Consider the following 24,260-nt stretch of genomic DNA (forward strand, 5'->3'; position numbering starts at 1 on the left):
AAGCTTGACCCGATTCTCCCCGCTGCCTCCGCACTTTAACATCCTCTCTCCTAGCTGAACCCAGGCTGCAGGTCCCTAGAGGCGAACCCTGGTCCAGACCGTGAAATCTGCTGGGACCCGTAGTTGTCTGCAGCGTGGAGTTCTGGGATTTGTAGTTTTCAGTAGTGGCCCGCTACTCCACTTTTTCCTCCCCTTCCCTTCCTTTAGACTTTCACTTCTGTCGGCCCAGCGAGGCTTTTCCGATGCAAAAAATACAAAGTAGGTGACTCTAGCCATTCCTTTGTTTCTCACTTCGACCCTTCTAAGCATTCTTTCACCAAAACCTCTTAAATTAAAAATTGGGTAAGCCTGGCCGTAATAACCTATTTGCACGTCAAGCCCTTGTGAAAACATTGTCTAAGCCTGTCAGAGACATCAGGCTACCGATCTTTCAGCCTTGAAGGAAGGGATACAGTGATTAAGCGTTTTTTATGCTAACTGCTATATAAATGCTGTTTTTCCGTTTAATTCTCATAACAATTGATAGGAAACCGAGGTTCAGAGAGGTTAAGTAACTTGCCCCCAAACTCACAGGAATTAGGCATGGGAGCAGAGATCGGAACATAGGTGTAGCTGGTTTAAGTGTACTTCAGAGTGAGTCTCATAATGGCAGGGAGTCTTTTGTTCTACTCCCAGCGGGGGGAAAAAAAAACAGAACCTGGCACTTAGTATAACCAACAATTGTTCATTTAACAGCTATTTCTTGACCGCCAGATACTGTTGCAGGCACTTAGGATATTTAGCAAGCAAAATAGACGAAGATCCCTATCCACTATCTGTAACTACGTTCTAGAATAGGAGACAGAACATAAACAACATAATAAATAACTACAGCATTTTAGAAAATGATAAGTGCCGGGGGGGGGGGGGGTTAACAGTATAAGGGAGATGGAGTGATGTATTTCTAAGAACCAACAGACTTAGGGGAGTTAGCCATTCAGACGCTAGACGGCAATTATAGGGAAGAGGCTGACACAGAGGCCTTAAGATGGAAGCATGTCTAGATGGAATTTTGGAAATGGAAAGATTAGTGTAGTTGGAGCAAGAGGAGAGAAGATGAGAAAAAAGAAAGGTTTTACTTTTAATCTAATAGGGATTTACTGCAGGGTTTCAAGCAGAGGAGTAATATGTATAACTCATTTTAAAAGGATCACTCTGGCTGCTGTATGAGACTGTATTGGGCAATGTTTGCAGTTGAGACACTACTTACGAGACTTGTAAAATATAATAGTAGCAGGTGCTCAATATTTGTTGTTCAGGTGGCCCTTGACCGGATCATCTTGCACTAAAGTTTATTTGGGGGGACATTTGACTAAACTTTAATGAGATCTCCAAGTGAAGTTCTTTGCAACTATTCTGTAATTATAAAATTGTTTCATAAAATTAAATTTTTTAAGATTTAATTTTTAAGGAATCTCTACACCCAACGTGGGGCTCACACCCACAACCTCAAGGTCAGGAGGTACATGCTGTAGTGACTGAGTTAGCCAGGCACTCCTAATTGATTTTTAGTTTGTTGCAGGGCGCCTGGGTGGCTCAGTCTGTTAAGTGTCTCACTCTTGGTTTTGACTCAGGTCATGATCTCACGGTTCTTGAGTTTGAGCCCTGCATCTGGCTCTGTGCTGACAATGTGGAGTCTGTTTGGGATTCTCTCTTTCTTCCTTTCTTTCCCCTTCTGTGTGTTCTCTCTCTCTCAAAATAAGTAAACTTAAAAACATTTTTTTATGTTTGTTGCAGAATGAATGATGCCCACAAGCATACATTTCTTCATTTAGTTATATAGCATTTATAATGTGAATGACAGATATGATTCTTGCCCTCATGGGGCTTACAGTCTGACAGAGAGACAACAATATACATATAAATGAGCAAATACTTAATTATAGAGTGTTATTTGTGCTAAAAAGGGAAAGAAGGGGTACTGTAAGAAAAATGGAGTAGAAGAAGCCTACTTTAGGTTGGCAATATATATTTTTTTAATTTATTTTTGAGAGAGAGAGAGAACAAGCACACTGGGGAGGGGCTGAGAGAGAAGGGGAGAGAGAGAATCCCAAGCAGGCCCTGCACTGTCAGTATGGGCCCAACTGGGGGCTTGAACTCACAAACCGTGAGATCATAGCCTGAGCCAAAGTCAAATCAGATGCTTAACCGGCTGAGCCACCCAGGAGCCCTAGGTTGGCAATATAGTAGAGGTAACGTGTGCAGACTCTAGCACCAGATGGCCAGAGTTCGAGTCCAGGCTCTATTATTCGTACCATGATTTTGGCAAGGTTATTTATCCTTTCTGTGCTTGATTTTTCTTGGCTTCTATATGGAGATGATAACTGCCATCATATCATATGGAAATGATAAGAATAATACTTACTGTATAGACTTGTATCGAGGTTTAACAGAGTTAATATATAGAAAGGATTTAAAAAGATAACATGTACAGAGTGAGTGAAATGTGACTGCTAGCTCTTATATTAGGTGAACAGAAAAGGCCTTTCTGAAGAGGTAACATTTGAGATTTTAGGGAAAAAAACAACATAAGGAGGACATGCTCAGAGTTTCTTGGAAAAAAAATTCCAAATGAGGAAAAGATGCTATTGTTTTTGACTCTTTAAAATTATTATTATTTTTTTTTTTACAAATAGTTTATTGTCAAGTTAGTCTCCATACAACACCCAGTGCTCATCCCCACAAGTGCCCTCCTCCATGCCCATCACCCCCTCTCCCNTTGACTTTTTAAAATTATTATTACAGTCCTCTTTAGAAAGATGGCAATTCACTTTTTGGCTCTGAACCTCAATAACTGGGAATTAATTCTACTCAAGATACTTTCTCAGAAGTGGGAAGGAAGGCAAGCAGGGAAATGGACATGACTGTTCTTTATAAACCATAATGTGCTTGAAAGGAAGATGTCATCAGCATCACTGCTTCCCTTGCTGATAAGTCCATGAACAGGTAGATGATGAAAGCACATGGTATCCCCTGGCAGCAAAAGCAGGTGGCAGTCACGACATCACCAACTGTCTGGTTGACTCCCTCCTACAGCCCCACCTCATTCAGTGACCCTCACTCTTGATATCCACAGCAGAGAGACATGAGGAAAGCATTCTTCAGAGTGTTGGATGAGCTCTTAGATGATAGACACATTGGTCATTAACTTTGAAAACAGTATACAGAACTTGCTGACTGTAAAGTGTTCTTTGTTTTTTGTTTTTTGTTTTTTTTTAAGTAGGCTCCTCACCCAACGTGGGGTTCAAACTCAGGACCCTGAGATCAAGAATGGCATACTCTACTGACTGAATCAGCCAGGTGCCCCTGGAATGTGTTCCTAGTCTTCTTCTGGCAAAGCAGGAAATCCAGGCTTCCGTTTCTGCCAATTTTGTAGGCTAGTTATTTGTCAGTTCTCTGGGCCTCAATTTCCACTTGTTTAAGTTTTTTTTTTAATGTTTATTTAATTTTGAGAGAGAGAGAAAGTACAAATGGGGAAGGCGCAGAGAGGGAACCAGGCTCACCCAGGTGCCACTTACTTTCCATTTTAAAAATAGATCTCAAAATTTCCTTCCAGAAATTCCTGAAATGTGATTTCTAGTGTAAAGCACAGGTCCCACAATAAAAATTGGTTGCCATTTTACCCACAGGCCTCTTCCAATTTTTCTTGTTTATGTGCAACTCCAGTTTGGCATCTTGAAATGGAGCTAGCCAAGACACAGGGCCAATCAGAGCATTACGCAGCTCTGAGCAGAAATCTCCATCAAGATGTACATGGACATATGGCAGAGCCAACTTAGCTTTGGTTTTCCTTCCTGAAGGAGAGCAGAATGACTGAATGTGGTAGACAGCAATGGGGATTTTTCTATTAGTAATGGTAACTCATAAAGGCTCCAGGTGTTTGAAGTCATATATTTGAGCACCAAGGAGAGCTGCAGACCCTGAATTCCATTTTGTCAATAAGTTCCTGTTATGGGGTAGCCTGAGTGGCCCAATGGGTTAAGCGGCAGACTTCAGTTCAGGTCGTGATCTCAGGATCCGTGAGTTCAAGCCCCACATGGGGCTCTCTGCTGTCAGCACAAAGCCCACTTCAGATCCTCTGTCCTCCTCTCTCTGCACCTCCCTGGCATGATCTGTCTCTCAAAAATAAACATTAAAATAAATTTTTTGATGTTAATGAATTCCTGTTATAATTTCAAGAATTGGTCCTCAAGGTATTACAATCCCTATTCAAGAAATGAGGAAAGTAGGGCTCAGAGAGGGTCATGAACTTGTTAAATATCAGGGCTAGATGGTTGTGCTGGAGCCTTGATTTGAACCCAAGCATGGTTGGTTCCCACTAGACACTTTATACTTCAGGAGCTCCTGAGGTCTCCTTCCTTAGCTTTTTCCTCTATTTCCTATGACATAACAACTGGCCTCAGCCCTCCTAAGTGTTTGTGGGATTCTCTGGAACATAAACATAGGTGAGCCACTTCTCCATTTTCAGGAAGGCTGCAGGGAACCTATGCTTATGGAGACCAGAGGTAATGCAGATGAGCAGTCTAGCTCAGGACTAGTGTCTAGAGTTCATTTATAGCTAGGAATAGCATTATACTTTGAGGAAGACCAACCCTAGGCTAGCCACTGGCAACTGAGCGTTTTATATTCATTAGCTCATTTATTCCCCGCCATAACCTTGTGACAAAAGTCTTACCAGCTCCATTTTACTGATGGGTGACACTGAGGCCCAGAGAAAAGTAACTCCCCAAGAATACTCTCGTTGATGAACATTTTATTCCTTGCACTTTTTGCAAATGTACCTAGTTACTTGTTTTTCTGTTTAATCTTCCTCTCAAGTGAGACTGTAAACTCCAGGAGGCAGGGGCCACGTTTGGTTCCGCATAGTGCCTGCGGAGTTACAAACGCTAATTATGGAATGAGTCACCTGTTTAAGACACCAAAGCACGAACGGACCTGAAGACCGCACACGGAGATTTCACACCTAGGAAAGGGTCTTTGGAACCATCTCAAAAACCATTTCTAACAGCCGCTGGGACTGAAAAGCTCCTTCAGGAGAGCCCAGCTGCCAAAGGAATTTGGGTCGTCTCAGCGGATGTCCAACCCCCTGCACTTCGTTTGTAAGTCGTTTCCAAGTAGCCCTGGCTTATTTACTCCGCTGGGGAGAAACGGCCCCAGGGACGGCCGGCCTGTTTGGTTTCCGAGGCACGCACAGCCAGGCCGACGTTCCTGGCGGGGAGGAGCCCCCCACCCCACCCCACCCCATCCGCGCCCCCCCCCCTTTCCAAAGGNGACCCGGCCCACGATGCGGGGAGATGGCTAGCGGTTGGCCCTCGCGCTCTTCCGGGCCTGGGGGTGGGGCGAAGGCACAAACCCCGCCCATGTTAGGGGCGGAGCCATAGCCCGGGACCGTCCTAAGCTGCCGCAGGTAATGCGGTTCGGGTCTGGGGGTGTCCGGGCGGTGGGTCTGGCGCGATCCTGGGCGGGAGCCACCGCATCCTTTAGGAGAGTGGGCCCGGGCCGGGTGAAGAGCCCTGGGGAGGGCGTGCTCGGGCTCCGGCCGGCCTCACTGACGGAAAAGAACCAGCCTGTTCTCTCCCGACGCTGTCTCCTATCCTCTGTCGCTGCCACGCGGGGATGGGACTGGGGGATGGGACTGGCAGAGGTAGCTGCAGTAAGTCCCCGCTCACACGAAGTTTACCCACTGGGATTTGGGGGCCGCGGTCAGTGGCTAGCCCAATGGTTGGATTTATCCGTTCATCTCCCAGAAGTCTCATCCATGTTCTTTCTTCATTCACTCATCCCTCAGTTCTACTGTAAGCCAGATCCATTGGTAGGTTCTCTGAATGAATCTGAGAGGTCCGGCGCTATTAGACTTTAGTCTGGAATCTAATCTAGGGACTTTTATTAAATAATTACATTCAGAGTGATCCCTGCAATGATGGTGACTTAACTGATGACCTTCAGAGGGAGAAAGAAGTCACTTGAGGATGTAAATGGAAAGCAACAAATCAGGGAAGGTTATACTGAGGGAGGGAGTTCTGAACTGGGCTTTGGAGGCTAGGAGTTCCCTAGCTGACAAGAAGGGAAGGGACATTTCAGGTACAGGAAGTAGCACAGGATGTGAGATATGAAAGGGCCTGACATGTTAAACAACAAATATATCAAGACCAGCTCACTATGCAAAAAACTGTGGAGGTGAGTCCCTGGGAAGAAGGTTGAGTCCAGAAGGCTTTGGATGCCATGCTGAAGCCTGGATTTATCCCAGACAGCAGTATTTTGGAACCTTTTAAAATATTTTATATTTTGGGGTGCCTGGCTGGCTCAGAGAGATGAACATGTGAGTCACAATCTCAGGATTGTGAATTCGAGCCCTGTGTTGGACGCAAAGATTACTAAAATAAATTAGTAAAGCTTAAAAAAATAAAATATATTTTATCTTTTGATGAGTATAAATATATTACGACCCTTGAAAATATTTTTTAATGTTTATTTCTTTATTTTGAGAGAGAGAGAAAGAGGCAGCGAGAGAGAGAATGAGCAGGGGAGGAGCAGATAGAGAGAGGAGGAGAGAGAATCCCAAGCTCTGTGCTGTCAGTGCAGAGCCTGACTTGGAGCTCAATCCCCCCAACCATGAGATCATGACTCCAGCCAAAATTAAGAGTCTGGTGCTTAACCCACTGAGCCACCCAGATGCCCCACCCCTCGAAATTTTTTTGACATATATCTGTTCTCCATGAAAATCACAGTCATACAGAAAACTTTAGCCAAAAAAAACCTCTGTAATTGGGGACCCCTGGGTGGCTCAGTCAGTTAAGCATCAGACTTCAGCTCAGGTCATGATCTCACAGTGTGTGAGTTCAAGCTTGGCATTGTGCATGGCGATCTGTGCTGACAGCTCAGAGCCTGGAGCCTGCTTTGGATTCTGTGTCTCCTTCTCTCTCTGCCCCTCCCCTGTTCTTGCTCTCTCTTTCTCAAAAATAAATAAAACGTAATAAATAAAATTTTTTAAAAACCTGTAATTGTGTCAGTAAAGTTGTGTTATATTTGCCTCCCAAATTTAAGTTCATATCAAAGGGTTGGTAATGCTTATTCAGATTAATCAAGCCCTGGAAATTGGCACATCAAAAGGAAAGTTTTTTAAAGAAGGAAGTGACCTGATTTGTTCTATGTGTCTAAAAAGTGCCTTTCTTTCTTATGCATAGGACACCATGAAGCTGCTGCCAGTCTTGGAGCCTGGAGACAAGCCCAGGAAAGCAACATGGTCTGTAAGGAAGGATTCAGACAGAGAAAAACATGAGTTTTTGTTTCATTTATAAGTAGTTTACTAACATATTTGATCATCTCTGAAAAAGGGTAGAGACGAAGCTGTAGTTGCTGGTAATTAGACTCAAACTGTCGAAAAGGCCTTCAGAGGAAAGATAGTGGGGCAATAATTATCACAGAGCAGATGTTGATTTTATTAAAATCCATTTATTAGGAAGAGTAAGGCACTGACCATCTGGCATCCACAGCTCCAACACTGTGTCTTCCCTCAAGCTGTGACTCATTTTTAAGATTTTGAGGGAATTGGATTTGGATTAAACTGGCCTTACTGTTTCTTAGTTGTTTGCTCAACCAGCCCTTTAGTCAACTAACAATGGCCTGACAGGGACCGCTGCTGTGTAAGTGCCCAGGGTACAAAGGTGAAGAGTCTTCTAGTAGTGCAGGTTACAAACTAAGCAGGTGATGGTGATGAGTGTGATCAGTACTGAAGGGGGGTGCACAGAAGGCTGTAAGGGGGAGACAGTGCTTCTGAGGACCTTGGAGAGGAGAGTCTCTAGTTTGGCTCTCCCATTCCCACTCTTGCTCTCAAGCCAACGTAAAATCTGTTCCTGGCATTCCCTGGTTTAAAACCCTTTTGTGCCTCTTTGATCTTAAGATAAAAACCAGAGTCCTTAGAATGGCCCACTGGACTCTGCATGATCTGTCCCTGCCTGTCTTTCCAGCCTCAGGTACTCTTATTCATCCTTTGTGCTCTTTCTCATCCTTCACATGCCTGGCACTGCCCATTCAGGTCCTGTATGTGCTGGTCTCTACCTGGGTCACTCTTTCCCTCCATCTTTCATCCCTCTCTTTGTCCAGCTAACTTCTGCTCATACTTCAAAGCTCAGTTCCAATGGTGCTTCTTCAGGAAGCCTTCTCTGACGCCCTCCCTCTCACACCTTTCCTTACAGGCTAAGGTCCCCTTAGGATATGCTCTCATAGTATATATCCCTATATATATCCTGTACTCCTTTATAGCACAATTAAAATAAAATGGGTATTTGTAAAATTACCTGTTTAATGTTTCTCTTCCCAACTGGTCTGTGAAGGCTCTTTGTCTTATTCACCATGTATCTGGGTGGCTGTGTGCTCTTGGGTGAGTTACTTAACCTAAGTCTCGGGTTCTCAGTTGTAAAAATCAGACAATAGTATTGTCAAAGGGGTTTTGTACAGATTAAGGGAAACCAGGATTGTAATGAAGTTAGCAGCATGCATGGTACATTGTTAGTAATCACCCTGGTGATTATAGGATTTGTGAATCTGGTTATCAGAAGAGGAATCTGGAAAAGAAATTGAGACTGAAAATTGCTGATGAGTATATAGATGGGTGGTAAGTTGAAACCATCGGTGCAGATGAACTTGACGGGGTAAGCAAACATGGATTGAGAAGAGAATCCCAGCATAGTGAGGATTAGGAGAAAACTGGTAGGAAAGGAGTCAGAGCAAGAAAACAGAAAAGAGCAGCCAGAAAGATGGGTAGAGAACCAAAAGGAAGGGATGTGGGGAAGCCAGGTGAGGAGAAAGGTACAAGAAAGAGGGAAGAGTCAGGAGTTCCAAATGCCAGAGAGGCCTAATGAGCCAGGGCTTGAAAAATAGCTACCGAATTTTCTTTTCCAACCAGGAAGTTGGAGGTATGTTTTTTGGTTGGCATTCAGAATGACTTTAGAGAATGAAATGAATGGATCCTGTATTTCATTTTTTCAGAGTCCTAGCTCTGGCTTCCATCAGGTCAAGCTTTCTGAGTAATCTGGAAAAGCTCTTAAAATCAATAAGTTTTGGAGAATATTGCTTGACAAAGCATCATGGGTTAGTGGCAGGGCCAGCGGGGCCGTAAGTTCCTACGTGAGCGGCCATAAAGCTCCACCCACCATTTACTGAGTCCTTCCCTCCACTTACAAGACTTCATCTTACCCTTCCCAGTGAAGAACTATGGCCATCCTCACTTTCCAAATGAGGAAACTAAAGTGCAGAAAGGTTAAATGACTTCTAAAAGGACACACATCTCAAAAGCACCTGAACTGGGGCTCGAACCAGGTCTGCCTGAATTCCCAAACCATATTCATGAGTACCATCTCATGCCAGGACACACCACTGAACTTTTCTGGGTATCAGTTTCCCTGTCTGCCAAATGGGGACAATTATGAGTCCAGTGCACCCCCATTAGGTTAATGTGAGCTACAAGTAGTGACAAAATTGAAAAGTCAAAGTTTATGTGCAAATGGAAGGGACAAGCAGGGAAATACTGCTTTGGTGGATACAACTTAAAGTGGGTGTATGTATAAGACTCTTCCTTCTAGTGAGTATTTCATGAGGAGTAGAAAGAACACACGGCCCCATTTATTCTCTGCTCAGGTCTCCTGAATACATCCTTCCTTTGGCAGGTACACCTTGACTCCCCCTGGAGACAGCCCCTGTGCTCGGGTTGGCCACAGCTGTTCATATTTACCCCCAATTGGTGATGCCAAGAGAGGGAAGGTCTTCATTGTTGGGGGAGCAGATCCATACAGGAGCTTCTCAGATGTGCACACCATGGATCTGGGTAAGACCAGCAGCTGCGAAGCACATGCCCTGCGGCCAGAGAGCAGGCCTTGTGCTACTGGTCATGACCAGACCATTCAAAAGAACACCCATTCAGACCAGAGAGCAGGGTTTTCCTCTAAGAAAATGAACATCACTGAGAGGACCCTAAGGTCTCAGCAGGCATCCACCAACCAATACCTCATTTGGGGCGGGGGGGGGGAGGGCAAAAAGTCTATATAGAGCCCTGGACATCCAACCATTCCTTCATCAGATATTTCTCTGGGAGATATTGATGGCTCCACCTCCTCTTCCATCCACATAATTCATTAATCACCAAATCCTAAAAGTCTCTATCTTCATCCACATCTGTCCATTTTCTATGGCAGCCCAAGCATTATTAGTTCTCTCTCTTTTATTTTAAAGTTTATTTTTTAAGAATTTTTTTTGTTTCAAAATAAATGTTTATTTATTTTGAAAAAGAGAGAGCAAGCCAGGGGGAGGGGCACAGAGAGAGAGGAGAGAAAATCCCAAACAAGCTCCACATTGACAGTGCAGAGCCCTTTGCGGGGCTCGATCTCAAGGAGCATGAGACCATAACCTGAACTGAAACCAAGTTGGGCACTTAACCGACTGAGCCACCCAGGTATCCCTAAAGTTTATTTATTTATTTGTTTGTTTGTTTGTTTTGGGGGGGGTGCAGAGAGAGAGAAAATCCCAAGCAGGCTCTGCACTGTCAGCACAGAGCCCAATGAGGAGCTCGAACCCACAAACAGTGAGATTGTGACCTGAGCCGAAGTCAAGAGTCAGACACTTAACCGACTGAGCCACCCAGGCACCCCTAAGCATTATTATTTTTCAACCGGACATTACAACAGCCTCTTCTCTGGTCTCCCTGCTTCCAAGTTTACCCTGTAAATGCACCGTACGTGCATTTTCCATACCTAGACAGAGAATATTGTCTAAAATACGAATCTGACCAGGTTATTCCTACATTTCAAACCTTTCCCAACTCCTTTCTTGGCTCCCCCAAACCCATATCTGCTACCCTGAGTATCCTTCAATTCCTTGAACACGTCTTAAACCCTGGCCCCCAAGCCTTTGCACATACTGTTCCCTCTGCTTGGAAGGCTCTTCCCTTTCCTTATCACCTGGCTACTATTCCTCTTTCAGATCCCAGATTAACTGTCATTTCCATCAGGAAGCTTTCCCTGATACTTCTGGACTAGTTTAGGCACTACCCCTGGAAAGGAGAAACCCTTCTGTCTTCTACTCCTGTCTCTCCTCCCAACACTAGTCTCAATATTTAATTTCTGGCCACCAAATGTCTGAGAGTCTTTCCCCACACCAGACAATTCTGCAACACCCTGCTGAGTGTCCTACAACTCGATTCAGTTCTGACAAAATCCACCTGGACTTAGCATCATGTTCCCACAGGTTGAGGGCTCAGTCCCATAGAACTTTCCTGCCCTTGCCCCACTGTAGATGCTAACCTCAGGTCCAGCTGACCTACCAGCTATAAATCGGAGATTCCCATGATCCCTACGGGTTCCATTAATTTGCTAGAGTGGTTCACAGAACTTAGGAAAATAGCTTACATACTAGATCACTGGTTTATTATAAAAGGATCTAATTCAGGAACAGCGAGATGGAAGAGATGCTTAGGGAAGGTATGGGGGGAAGAGCATCCATACCTCTGAAGGTGCACGATCCTCCCAGTACCTCCACATGGTTACCGACCTGGATGCTCTCCAAACAGCTTCTGGTTTTTTCTGGAGCCTTCTTTACACAGGCATAATTGATTAAATCACTGGCCGTTGGTGACTGATTCAACCTTTCTCAGAGGTGGATGTGGGAGGCTAGGTGAAAGTTCCAACCCTCTAATCATATGGTTGGTTCCTCTGGCAACCAGCCCCCATCCTTAGGGCTTTCCAGAAGTTACCTCATAAACATAAACCCAGGTGTGGTTGACGGGGGCTTTTTACAAAAGATACCCTTTTCAATTTTATCACTTGGGAAATTCCAGGGGTTTTAAGAGCTCTGTGCCTAGAACTGACAGAGATCACATATGTATTTCTTTCTTTCTTTCTTTTATGTTTTTTATTTATTTTGAGAGAGAGATGGGGAGAGGGAGAGTCCCAAGAAGGCTCTGTACTGACAACCGATGTGGGGCTTGATCTCAGGAACCGTGAGCTTGTGATCTGAACTGGAATCAGGAGTCAGATATTTAACCAACTGAGGCACCCAGGCGCCCCAAGACCACATATATATTTCTTAATATAAACCACAATGTCTCAACCACCGTCTATATTTCCATAGTATCCTGTACTTTCTCATCCTTATTCCACTTCACAACTCTTACCACATGTGATTGTTTCTTGTATGTCTTCCCCACAAGAGTATAAGCTCCTTGGAAACAAGGAACATGGTTATACTACTCATCACTGTATTCCCAGCTACTACCATAGCACCTGGCACAGAGTAGGTGCTTTTTAAGTATTTGGATAGATGGATGATGAATGGAGAATGAACGAATGGTGAACACCATGTGCTCTGCACAATGGCAGACCCACATACGTGTTTTGTTAGGCCCATGCAATGTTGCTACTATTATTTTAATCTAAGTTGTTTACCAACCAAATGTACAAGGGTCTACATATACAAATTGAAATGGTTTGGCTTCTCTTGATGATTTTGGAAGATCTGACCTCACTGGGCTGTATGTCTACATGGCAACAGGTTTTGGGCACTGAGCTGTCCCGCCTATCAAATGGGGTCCTCATCCCCTAATTTGCCCCATCCCCTCCTATGTGGCCATTTGAATTTCTACACCCTGCACTAGGAATTCAAAGGCAATTAAAATTTCTTCCAGCCTTCAAGGAACTCACTGTCTAGCCCACTTACATTTTTGATGTGACCTATTACTAGCTTTGTGATTCTGGCTAACCTGTCTAAACCATTTGGGCTTTAGTTTCCTGTAAAATGGGGATACTATCTTTCTTCCTTTAGCAGTTGTAAACTTGTTTTAGCTAGAAATCATTTAGTTGCAGGTAACAGAAACTCTGAAACCAATAAAAAAAGGAAGAATCCAAACATAGGAGATAGAGCCTAGACACAGGAGAGAGGAGAAGCAGGAATTGGAAAACTGTCAGAGACCATCTACTTCCTCCCTCACTCTCCAGGGAAATCTTTATGGAGATGTTTCTTTCTTTCTCTTCTCCATACTTTGGCTTTAGCTGCTTCTCCATACATGCGAGAAGAAATCCAGAAATCTGTTTGAATTCCAGATTCTCCAGAGGGAAGATCTTATTGACCCATGTTGGGTCAAGTGACTACCTTTGACCTAATCAGCTGAGACCAGAAAGTAAGGTGTTATAGTACTAACAGATCTTCTGGGACCTCTACCCTCTCACTTTCCACAGCAGAGGGTTTATGGACTAGGCAGAGAGACCCTGAAGTTCTATTATAGAACTTTTGGGAATTTGGCCATATTCCCTGTAAGTGATCTGATGGTTATGCACTTATGCTTTTGACTTTTTCCTCCTCACTACCCTCACCTAAGTTTGTCAACTGGCATAAGCAGTTGACAGTCCCAGCGTGGGAATGGAGTGAAATGTTTTCCAGGAACACACCAGTGGGATTTAGCCAACTCGGAAGGCCTCTTGCCCCGCTATGAGCACGCCAGCTTCGTTCCTTCTTGTGCTCCTCATACCATCTGGGTGTTTGGAGGTGCTGACCAGTCAGGAAATCGAAATTGCCTCCAAGTTCTAAATCCGGGTAAGTAGCCAAAGGGTCTTTTATTTACCTAAATAAAGAAATCCAATTCTAATTCCTGTAGCAAAACTCATTTGGATTGTAGCAAATAATCTGTTTTGCTTGCTGGCCTCATAGGACACAGGAATTTTAGCTTCTAACAGAATCTGAAAATAACAGAGTTACATTTACCCCACCTCCTCATCTCATAACATGTACAAGTATCAACTTGTTAAAAGCCAAAGCTGAAAGAAACTTCAGAGAACAGTTATGCCAAGTGGGCGACCGAGGTCCATGGGAAGTGACTTTCTTAAAGTCAGTCCTTAGCTGAGTCAGTGACTAACCTAGCCTAAAACCTGTCAGCTGGATCGGGGGTNTTTTTGGTGATCAAACATGGAGCATAGGTAGTTGGTACCGGCATCTAGTAGGCAGAGGCCAGAGAGGCTGCTGTCCCCTCTCTTGCCCAGAACAGCCCCCACCCCCCCCACCGCCGCCACCATAATAGCAAATTATCTAGTCTCAAATGCCAAAAGTGCCAAAGTTAAGAAACCCTGACCTAGATCCTCCTATTATATTATGTTTCTTTTAGCCAAATAGTGCAAAGTTCTGGCCCAGTCTCACTGGCAGTTTTCCCACTGACAAAGCAGTTTAGGAACATCTCTTCTGAGAGATTGCTGCTGAACCACCCTTGGGAGGTGGACTTGTCTTTTTGTTACAAATTGTAGTCAAAATTTTTTGTTGCTATTTTCTTTTTACAAATATAATAAGGGGAGCCTTGGCAGCTTAGTGAGTTGAGCATCCAACTCTTGATTTTGGCTCAGGTCATGATCTCACAGTTGTGGGATTCAGCCCCATGTCAGGTTCTGTGCTGAGTGTGGAGCCTGCTTAAGGTTCTCTCTCTCTCTCTCTCTCTCTCTCTCTCCCCCCTCCCCCCTCCCCTCTCCCTCTCTAGCGTGGGCGCTCTCTCTCCTTCTATCAAAATAAAATAAAGTAAAATAAACACAATTCATTTTAAAATATTTGAAAAGTGTGAATAAGTGGACAAAAGGTATATACAATCCTATGACACTAAGGCTATTGAGAACATCTCTCTGTACTTCCTTTCTTTTATTTCTCTGCATTTTTGTAAACCTGAGTTCATACTGTTTCAACATCACACTATTGTACCTTTTTCCTTTTAAATTCATAATTACTGCAGAAATTATTTCCTATTCACTGGGTGTTATATGGAAACCAACTTGACAATAAACTATTAAAAAAAATTATTTCCTATTGACATTGCTGTAACATCATTTTTAATGGCTGCATGATACTCCATTTTACAACAATACCATAATTTAGTTGTCAGATTTTTACTATTATAAATAACAAAGCAGTGAACACCTTTGTTCAGAAGTTATTGGCAATTATTTGCTTAGAATTCATGCCTAGAACAAAAAGACTATGTAAAACACTGAGGCAGATAGCTCTTCCACTGCTGTCCTGCCCACCACTCCATTGTGGCATATTCAGTAAACTTCTGTCTCCTTTGTTCTTCTAAGACAAAACAAAGCAAAGCAAAGCAAAACAAAACACTGAGAACTTTAAGACTTTTGATACATGCTACCCAATTGCTTTCCAGAGTTTTCCACTGCTTCTCTCTCCAGCTGTGTTTAATAATGCATTTTCACTCCTGGCTGCCTTTGAAATTATCTTTTTTTATTTAATGTTTTATTTTTAAGTAATCTCTATAGCTAGTGTGGGGCTTGAACTCACAACCCCGAGATTAAGAGTTACACTCTCCATTGACTGAACCAGATAGCCACCCCTGAAATTATCTTTTTTTTAAGCTTATTTATTTATTTTGACAAAGACAGAGAACAGGGAAGGGGAAGTGAGAGGGGGGCTTGTGGAGAGAATCTCAAGCAGGCTCCACACCCAGCATGGAGCCTGACATGAGGCTCTGTATCACGACCAGGAGATCATGACCTGAGCTGAAATCATGAGTTGGATGATTAACTGACCGCGCCACCCAGGCGCCCTTGAATGTATCATTCTTAAACACTGCTAATTTGTTAGCCCAAAAAGCTTAAATCTAATTCATTAAATATGCATTTTGTTAATGATTAGCAACCTGGGCATTTTTCACATGCCAGTCAACTCTTGCCCAGTGCTCTATCACTAAGATGCTTGTTTGCAAACCATTGATCTGTCATTTTCGGATAGTAATACTTCTTACCTTGTTAAGTTTGACAAGGATTTAAATTAACTCAATTTCTGACGCATAGTTAATGCTCAATAATTGTGGTGGTGGTGGTTGATGTAGCTATAGCTTGGCAGATGGAAATCAGTTCTGGAACCTTGGGCTTTTGACTTCCAACGATGGCATCCATTTGAATAAAATACAGAGAATTTGGAAAGCGTCTGCAGGGGACTTCATTTTCCACCAGATCCCTTTTCTCTCCTAGAGAGTATAATTTGACACCATGCCTGAAATATAGGAAAAATGTGAGTGAATCATTAGGCGTTTTTTTACTAAGGCCGGTCCGGCAAATGGCTTAGGAGTCCTTTGTGATTATTTGTGCTAGCGTTTGACTTGGCAGCAACACAGTCCCAGGATCTTCTGATCTTGGAGGTTGAGAACCATCTAACCCTTCTCCCCCAAGATCTAATAGCTCTTCAATATTTATAGACATAATGACATTTTGCTATAGACATAGATTGAGACTTGTCTCATCTCCAGGTTCATGGTTGAGTCCCATAGGTACTACAGACGCTTCCTGTGGTACTCACAGGAAGGCACAGAAATTTACAAAAGGCACAGAATTTTCCTAGGCACGAAATAATTCCTGGTGTGTGTGTGCACGAGTGTGGGAGTCTTGACAGATCTTGAGTTCAAACCTCTGCTCTGCTACTCACAAGCACTGTGACCTAGGGTAAAGAATTTAAATGTTCCAAGCTTCAGTTCCCTCATCTGCAAAACGAGGATACTTTTGAGCCACCTGCTAGAGTTGAGTGGGGATGATAAGGTAGAAGGCTAAGGGCAATGGTTCTGCATAAGGAAGGTGCTCAACTTAATGCATCTGTTTCTATAAAACTCATGATTCACTCTAAAAAGAAATAAGCTTCTTTGTACCTCCCCAGGTAGTGAAATTTTTATTCTCAAGTCAGAAGAGTGGGAAATACCTAGATCTTAATGTTATCCAAGTGGAATCTGAATCCCAAGTCAGCCATTTATTAGTCATGTTCCTTTATTTTTTATTTTTTTAAGATTTTAGCTTTAAAGTAAATCTCTACACCCAACACTGGGCTCAAACTCACAACCCCAAAATCAAAAGTCACACACTCCACTGACTGAGCCAGCCGGGCACCCATAGCCATGTCACTTTAAACAAATGACTTCATCCATCTCTGCTTCAATCCCCTTATCTGTAAATTGGAGTAACTAATATTTACTTAGCACTTACTATTTAGAGGGAACTATTATTATTACTTCTGAAACTGTTATAACTTTGTCTACTTCCTTTTAATGCCACGTATTCTGGGTAATCTGGCACATTTAGTTCTCGCCTCTAGCGGGGATGCATTTTAGCAGATGCTGGGCTCCTCTGAATGGGCACAGGGCAGGGTAGTCAGCAACGTAGAAGGGCGTTCAGAGAGGATGTTTGAAGGAAAGCCTCCAAAATCAAATCGACCTCATTCTTAATTGTGTCTGTGACTTTTCAGTCTTGGGATTTGCCTCTTTCAAGGAAAATTCTTTAAAAAAATTTTTTTTAATGTTTTATTTATTTCTGGGAGAGGGGAGACAGTGTGAGCAGGGGAGGGTCAGAGAGAGAGGGAGACACAGAATTCGAAACAAGCTCCAGGCTCTGAGCTCTTAACCGACTGAGCCACCCAGGCGCCCCCTTTCAGGGAAAATTCTAAGTATCTAAATATCACCTGCTACCCCTCCTTGACTTTGGTGGCACAAGAACCCTACCTAGGCCTTTGCTGTCCCCTTTGGGGTTAAGGATATGGAAGGTAATCCTGCCTGGCCTCAGAGTCAAGATAAGAGGCCCATCAGCCTGGATAATTTAGGTGCCTGCTTTCTCTCTCTGAACCAGAAACCAGGACTTGGACCACGCCAGAGGTGACCAGCCCCCCGCCGTGCCCAAGGACATTCCACACATCATCTGCAGCCATTGGAAACCAGCTGTACGTCTTTGGGGGAGGAGAGAGAGGCGCCCAGCCGGTGCAGGATGTGAAGCTGCATGTGTTTGATGCAAGTATGGACTGGCGGGCACCCTAGGGTTGCCACTTACCAGGTCAGAGCCACATTGGCCTATAGCTTACCAGATGTAGGATGAAGAGGTTAGAAAATGACACTTTAGGGGTGCCTGAGTGGCTCATTTGGTTGAGCGTCTGACTTTGGCTCAGGTCATGATCTCACGGTTCGTGGGTTCGAGCCCCGCGTCAGGCTCTGTGCTGACAGCTCAGAGCCTGGAGCCTGTTTCAGATTCTGTGTCTCCCTCTCTCTCTGACCTTCCCCTGCTCATGTTGTCTCTGTCTCTCTCTCAAAAATTAAAAATTAAAAAAAAAGAAAATGACACTTTGGGGGCACCTGGGTGGCTCAGTCAGTTAAGCATCCGACTTCAGCTCAGGTCATGATCTCGCAGTTCATAGGTTCGAGCCCCGCATCAGGTTCTGTGCTGGCAGCTCAGAGCCTGGAGCCTGTTTCAGATTCTGTGTCTCCCTCTCTCTCTGCCCCTCCCCTGCTCAAAAATAAATAAACTATAAAAAAAATTTTTTTAAAACATTTAGAATTGTGAGCCCCCTGGTCAAGTTTTTGTATAAGGAGCATTTATTTGCGTTTCTTCCGCTTACTAGCAGGCATTTATGAATAGTAATTTCATACAAACAACATGTAACAAAAGTAGTTTTCATGTGTATTTTTCATGAGAGATGTAGCCTTTTTTGAAAAGATGCAATAAGCAAAATTTCAAACTTACAAAGTGAAATTGGAAGAATGGAGATGCATCACAGTATGACTTTTCTCTTTTCAGAAAGAATGGTGTTTGCAATTCTTTTAAAGCAGTTTTTATTTATAAAAACATTTTTTAAGTTTATTTATTTTGAGAGAGTGAGAGTAGGACAGGGGCAGAGAGGGAGAGAGAGAATTTCAAGCAGGTTCTGCACGTGTGAGTAGAGCATCTTACGTGGGGCTCGAACTCACAAACTTTGAGATCACAGTGACTCTTAATCTTGCGGTTGTGAGTTCAAGTCCCATATTAGGGGTAGAGCTTACTTACTTAATTTTTTTTTTAAATAGTCGAGATAATTCTATATGTAATATTTGTATCCTGTATTTTTCACTTAAGTACACTTTCACTTAACTACACCTGTGATCATGAAGTCTTCAACAATTATATTTATTTAGTTTGTTTGTTTGTTTATATTAAGCAGGCTCCATGCCCAGCGTGGGACTTGAACTCATGACCCTGAGATTAAGAGTCACATGCTCTACCAATGGAGCCAGCGGGGCACCCCAATGTTTAACTTTTTTTTTTTGCCTTTTTTTTTAAAGTTTATTTATTGGAGAGAGAGAGAGAGGTGGTAAGCAGGGAAGGGGAGAGAGAGAATCCCAAGCAGGCTCCTCGCTACCAGTGCAGATCCTGACACGGGGGCTCGAACTGGTGAACCTGTAAGATCATGACCTGAGAGGATATCAAGAGCTAGAAGCTCAACTGACTGAGCCACTCAGGCACCCCTCCAATGTTCAACATTTTAAATAAATGCATTGTATTCCATCATGACTGTAGCAATAACAACTATTTACTTGTCTGTGTACTTAAGCTATTTTCAATTCTTTATAACAAACAATGCTGTGATGAACGTGTTTGTGTATAAACCTTTTTCAGATTATTCCTTTGAACGGTGGGGCCCCGTGCACGACCTTCAGGCATGCCACATGCAGTAATTCTCACACTCTCATGTATTGAATACTTTCTCTGTGTTTATCTCATTTGATCCATACTTCAACCCTGAGAAGTAGGTATTATCTTTATCCCCATTTTACAACTGTAGATTCTAGAGCTTAGAGAATTAACTGGTGCAAGACCACAAAGTTATTCGGTGAAATGAGCCAGTTTTTTTCCCCACACTTCCAGCAAGTTAATTAAGGGTATTGTCTTGGGAAAAAAAAGTCTCTAAAGTCCTCTCACAGAAGAAGCAGACTATTTTTTAAATTTTGCTGCAGTTCCAGGTTGAAGCTTAAAAGAGGTCTTTTTAAATTCAAAGCAAGGAATGGTTTCCTAATGCCTGGTAGAAGGGGCATGCCTGGTAGGTAGTGAATTCTCTGGCCCTGGAAGTGTCCGAGCAGAGGCTATAAGGATGTAGAAGGAAGGAGGCCTGGATTGAGTTGGCAACTTGGAGTGAATGACCCCAGGTCACTTTCTGCTTTCAGGGTCTCTGCTTGTTGGGGAGTGAAGCTTGGGTGTATTTCTCATGTCCCTGCTTCAACACTTTTTCTTTTTTTTTCCTTTTTTTAAAAACTTTTTTATTTATTTCTGAGAGATAGAGACAGTGTGAGCAGGGGAGGGTCAGAGAGAGAGGGAGACACAGAATCCGAAACAGGCTCCAGGCTCTGAGCTAGCTGTCAGCACAGAGCCTGATGGGCTCAAACCACCAATCGTGAGATCATGACCTGAGCCGAAGTCGGATGCTCAACTGACTGAGCCATCCAGGTGCCCCGCTTCAACACTTTTTTCATCTGATGTCAATGAATTTGTTTTTCTAGACACTCTGACCTGGTCACAGCCAGAGACACTTGGAAAACCTCCATCCCCCCGGCATGGTCATGTGATGGTGGCAGCAGGGACAAAGCTCTTCATCCATGGAGGTTTGGCAGGGGACACATTCTATGATGATCTCCATTGCATTGATATAAGTAAGTAGGGTAGTGGGCATGGGTGCATATCTGCTTAAAATGAAATAAAATATGCTTTGATACAATATAGCCTTGCTCTTAAGTGTGGGTAACTTGATCAGCCGGCAGAATTTTGGCTAGATTTCTGGCAAATGTGCCCTGAATAATAATAAATAATACCAATGAAAGCAATTCTTCTGAGTACTTCCTATGTACCAGCCATTAGTTATCTCTTACGTCTCCAACAGCCCCGCTCTTTCATTAAACTTCGTTATGCTTTGTGTCCCCTGACTGGCATTAGCCATTAACCCTCTGCCCATGAGGGACATGAACAACTCAGAGTGTGTCTGGAAGTTGGTGACCAGAATGGTAAATAACATCCAGGAGAGTTGGGGAGAACGTGAGAATTGTCCTTAAGTGTCTGAGGGCTGTCGTGTCTTAGAGATCCTAGACGCATTCTGTGTCATTCTTTTATTAGATGATGAGCTCCCTTAGGGCAGAGGCCTTTTCTGTTTCCCCAGTATGTTTCCAGCACTTAACAGAGTGTCTGGCAGATTGCAGGTGATGAGTGTGTATCTTGGGCGGACGGACAAGCAAATGAACATATTCTGCATTGCTCCAGACTGTAAGAATTAGAGCCGTGGGCAGAAGGCATGAGAACTGCTATGCAGTGTATCGGGTACCTTGCCCAACAATGAATTCTGTGGGTTGGTGACATCTGAGGCCAAGTGACATTGGCTGGAGTTTTGGCTAGGCTGAGTGATTCTCCCTTCCAACCCTGAGATGCTGGGCCCTTGCCTTGAAGTGGCAGATGGAAAACATCTTCACAGAAACGTTCCCTGCAGCAGTCAGCAGGGGTTTTTAATGCTTATTTTTAAAAAAAGAAAGAAAAAGAAAAAGGAAGAAATTTTAAAATAATAAAAATATAAATAAATAAAGTCCTGGGGTGCCTGGGTGGCTCAGTCGGTTAAGCATCCAACCCTGGATTTCAGCTCAAGTAATGATCTCACCAATCACGGGATCAAATCTGCAAGGCAGATAGCAAATCGCTAAGCCTGCTTGGGTTTCACTGCCTCCCTCAGTCTCTGGTGCTCCCCTACTCATGTGTACTCATGCGCCCACACACTCTCTTTCTCAAAATTAACTTAAAAAGAAAAAAGAAAAGAAAGTTCTATTTCCTTGTGTTGAAGAACTACTTCCTGGTTATTTTTCTTCCTTTCCTACTCTGGTGATTCTCTAAGCCTAAATTCCAATAATATCTTCAGTCACTTCAATGTTTGTTTGGAAAGATGCAAGATCCTTATATAAATAGGTTGGGAGTAGGTGCTCGAGGCAGCACACGACAGTGCAGAGAACACAGGTTCTAGAATCAGACCTGAGTATCGTGCTAACTGTGCTTCTTGCTAGCTGTGGGATCTCAGACAAGTCTCTCCCTCTTTGTTTCCTCATGAACTTGACAATAAACTATAAAAAACAAAATTCTGTTTCCTCAATGGTAAGAAAGAGGGTAGGTAGAAGTAATAGCAGTTTCATAGGGCTGTTATGAGAATTAAGCAAGCAGATATTTAGTGTCTAGCCAGCACTCACAAAGTTGCTAAGGAACTGCTAACATTTAAAATGCACACACGCAGACATGGAACCCCCCTCCTCTGAGCTCCCCTATAGTAAATGGTGACAGTCACCAAAGATCGTATCACTTAGTGTGCTCCAAAGACCACTTACGTCTGAATCACCTGAGACGCTTGTTAAAACTATAGATTACTGAGCCTCTCCTCCCTCCCTGGACTCCCCAAAGAATCTCGAGCTCCCCCAAGTGATTTCTGTGCACAATAAACCTTGTTTTAATACCTGTCAGAGTGCTTGGTGACGGAGTTTCAGTGATTGGTTTGCATACTACAAGTAAGGTTGAATCTAGATTCTAGGCCATGTTGTACCCACTCTCTTTCTCTTGGCAGGTGACATGAAATGGCAGCAGCTAACTCCCACTGGGGCATCTCCCGCAGCCTGTGCTGCACACTCAGCTGTGGCTGTGGGGAAACATCTGTACATGTTTGGAGGGATGACTCCCACAGGCGCACTGGACATGATGTACCAGTATCACATAGGTGAGTAGGTGTTCACTGTGGATCTTTAAACTAAGGTGACCATTCTTTGAAAAGTATCACAGTGCTTTGGTTTTTCATTTTGGTCCCTCCACGTATAAATCTAAAGGAATGAGGGGCGCCCGGGGGCTCTATGGGTTAAGTGTCTGACTCTTGATTTTAGCTCAGGTCATGATCTCAAAGTTTCAGGAGTTTGAGCCCCGTGTCAGGCTCTGCACCGACACCACAGAGCCTGCTTGAGATTCTTCCTCTCTTCCTCTGCCAGTCCCTGCTTGCAGCCTCTCTCAAATTAAAAAACAAAAACAAAAACAAAAACCCTAAAAATTATCCCTCTTCCTCAGCCTCAGCCCCTCCCCTGCACACATGTATGCACTCTCTCTCAAAAAAACAAATCCAAAAAATGAACACCAAACTTCTAGGAATGACATCATGAAAGCAGTAACTCTGCCAGTAGATTTTTTTTCACTATTTGTTAGGACTTAGTGACAACAGCCAATCACTAAGCATTTCTGGAAATTTCTTAACACAAAGCCTTTGTGTATTTTGTTTTTTCTCTGACATAGAAAAGCAGCATTGGACCTTGCTTAAATTTGATACTGTTCTCCCCCCTGGACGATTGGATCATTCCATGTGTGTCATTCCATGGCCAGTGATGTGTACTTCTGAGAAAGAAGATTCAAATGCTCTCCCTCTGAACTGTGACGTTGAGAAAGGGGATTCCACTGACAAAGGAGAGACGCAAGGTGGTGACTCACATGAGCAAAGTCAGACTGACACACTGCTCTGTTTTGTGTTCGGCGGGATGAATACAGAAGGGGAAATCTATAGTGACTGTGTTGTGACTGTAGTTGACTAATAAATCCCACATTTTTATTAAATGACAATTTTTCAGAGAAGTTCAATGAAACCTTAGCTATTTTATACCTCCAAAGTATTTTCTGCGCTATATATCCCTCTTGCTCTTACCTAATTTGGTAGATGAAGAAACAGAGAACCCAATGCAAAAACCTCTATTATATAAAGGGTTTTACCAGCAACACAACCTAGGTGGGGTGATTGATAGGTCAAGAATATTGATCACAAAAATGTTGCAAAATTAAGCTGTAGAAATCAGTGTGGACATTTACAGGTTGAAGCTGATCTTTCTAGTACTCAGTAGTCACTCTCCAAAAACAGGTGCAGCCTGTTGGCATCTGGTAGTGAGAGCCCCTGGGGACAGGGATGAAGCCTGGCACTTGTGTTTCCTAACAACCCGCTAAAGCCACAACATACAGAACTGCAGGTCACTTTTAACCTTTGTATTGAACTTGGCCTGAAGACCCTTGGTATTACACTCCATGCTTCTGGGGCACTGCAGCAGGGGTGTGGGCCTCCAAATAAAAATAATCACGCCATCAAGTTCCAGTTCTGCCACAAGTTAGCAAATTATTCTTTTTAGCCAGTTGCTGACCTATCAAATATCTGTCCTCAGGCAGTACTGGATTTCATATTAGCACCAGAGGGCCTGCCCTTTATTGATCACACAAAATCATTTAGATCATCCTTTTCCCTCAGGAAGGCAATCCAAGTAACCGTGAACCTCCCTTGATACAAAGGACCCTTTGGTCCACAGTTGTAATAGGGCTTAAAGTAGTTTCTCACCATCCTAGACCCCACTCCAGACAACTAGTGAGAAATTTCAG

At 43.4% G+C, this 24,260-nt stretch overlaps 1 protein-coding gene across 2 annotated transcripts; it reads left to right on the plus strand.

Annotated features, from left to right (window-relative positions):
- The first annotated feature begins 234 nt into the window (after window positions 1–234).
- RABEPK (Rab9 effector protein with kelch motifs) lies at window positions 235–23,462 on the plus strand. 2 transcript variants are annotated; one of them, XM_077768223.1, is made up of 9 exons: window positions 235–258; window positions 4,858–5,138; window positions 7,224–7,282; window positions 9,705–9,862; window positions 13,465–13,617; window positions 17,676–17,837; window positions 20,348–20,497; window positions 22,432–22,581; window positions 23,142–23,462. In XM_077768223.1, the coding sequence occupies exons 3-9, from the start codon at window positions 7,230–7,232 to the stop codon at window positions 23,432–23,434; spliced, it is 1,119 nt and encodes a 372-aa protein (XP_077624349.1). In that variant the 5' UTR covers window positions 235–258; window positions 4,858–5,138; window positions 7,224–7,229; the 3' UTR covers window positions 23,435–23,462. The 2 variants fall into 2 exon arrangements, with proteins under 2 accessions (XP_077624349.1, XP_077624348.1); XM_077768222.1 differs by lacking the exons at window positions 235–258; window positions 4,858–5,138 and adding an exon at window positions 5,368–5,446.
- The last annotated feature ends 798 nt before the right edge of the window (window positions 23,463–24,260 follow it).

The sequence above is a fragment of the Crocuta crocuta genome, unplaced genomic scaffold (assembly GCF_008692635.1).
Source record: "Crocuta crocuta isolate KB4526 unplaced genomic scaffold, BGI_CrCroc_1.0 scaffold35, whole genome shotgun sequence".
Classification (NCBI taxonomy): domain Eukaryota; kingdom Metazoa; phylum Chordata; class Mammalia; order Carnivora; family Hyaenidae; genus Crocuta; species Crocuta crocuta.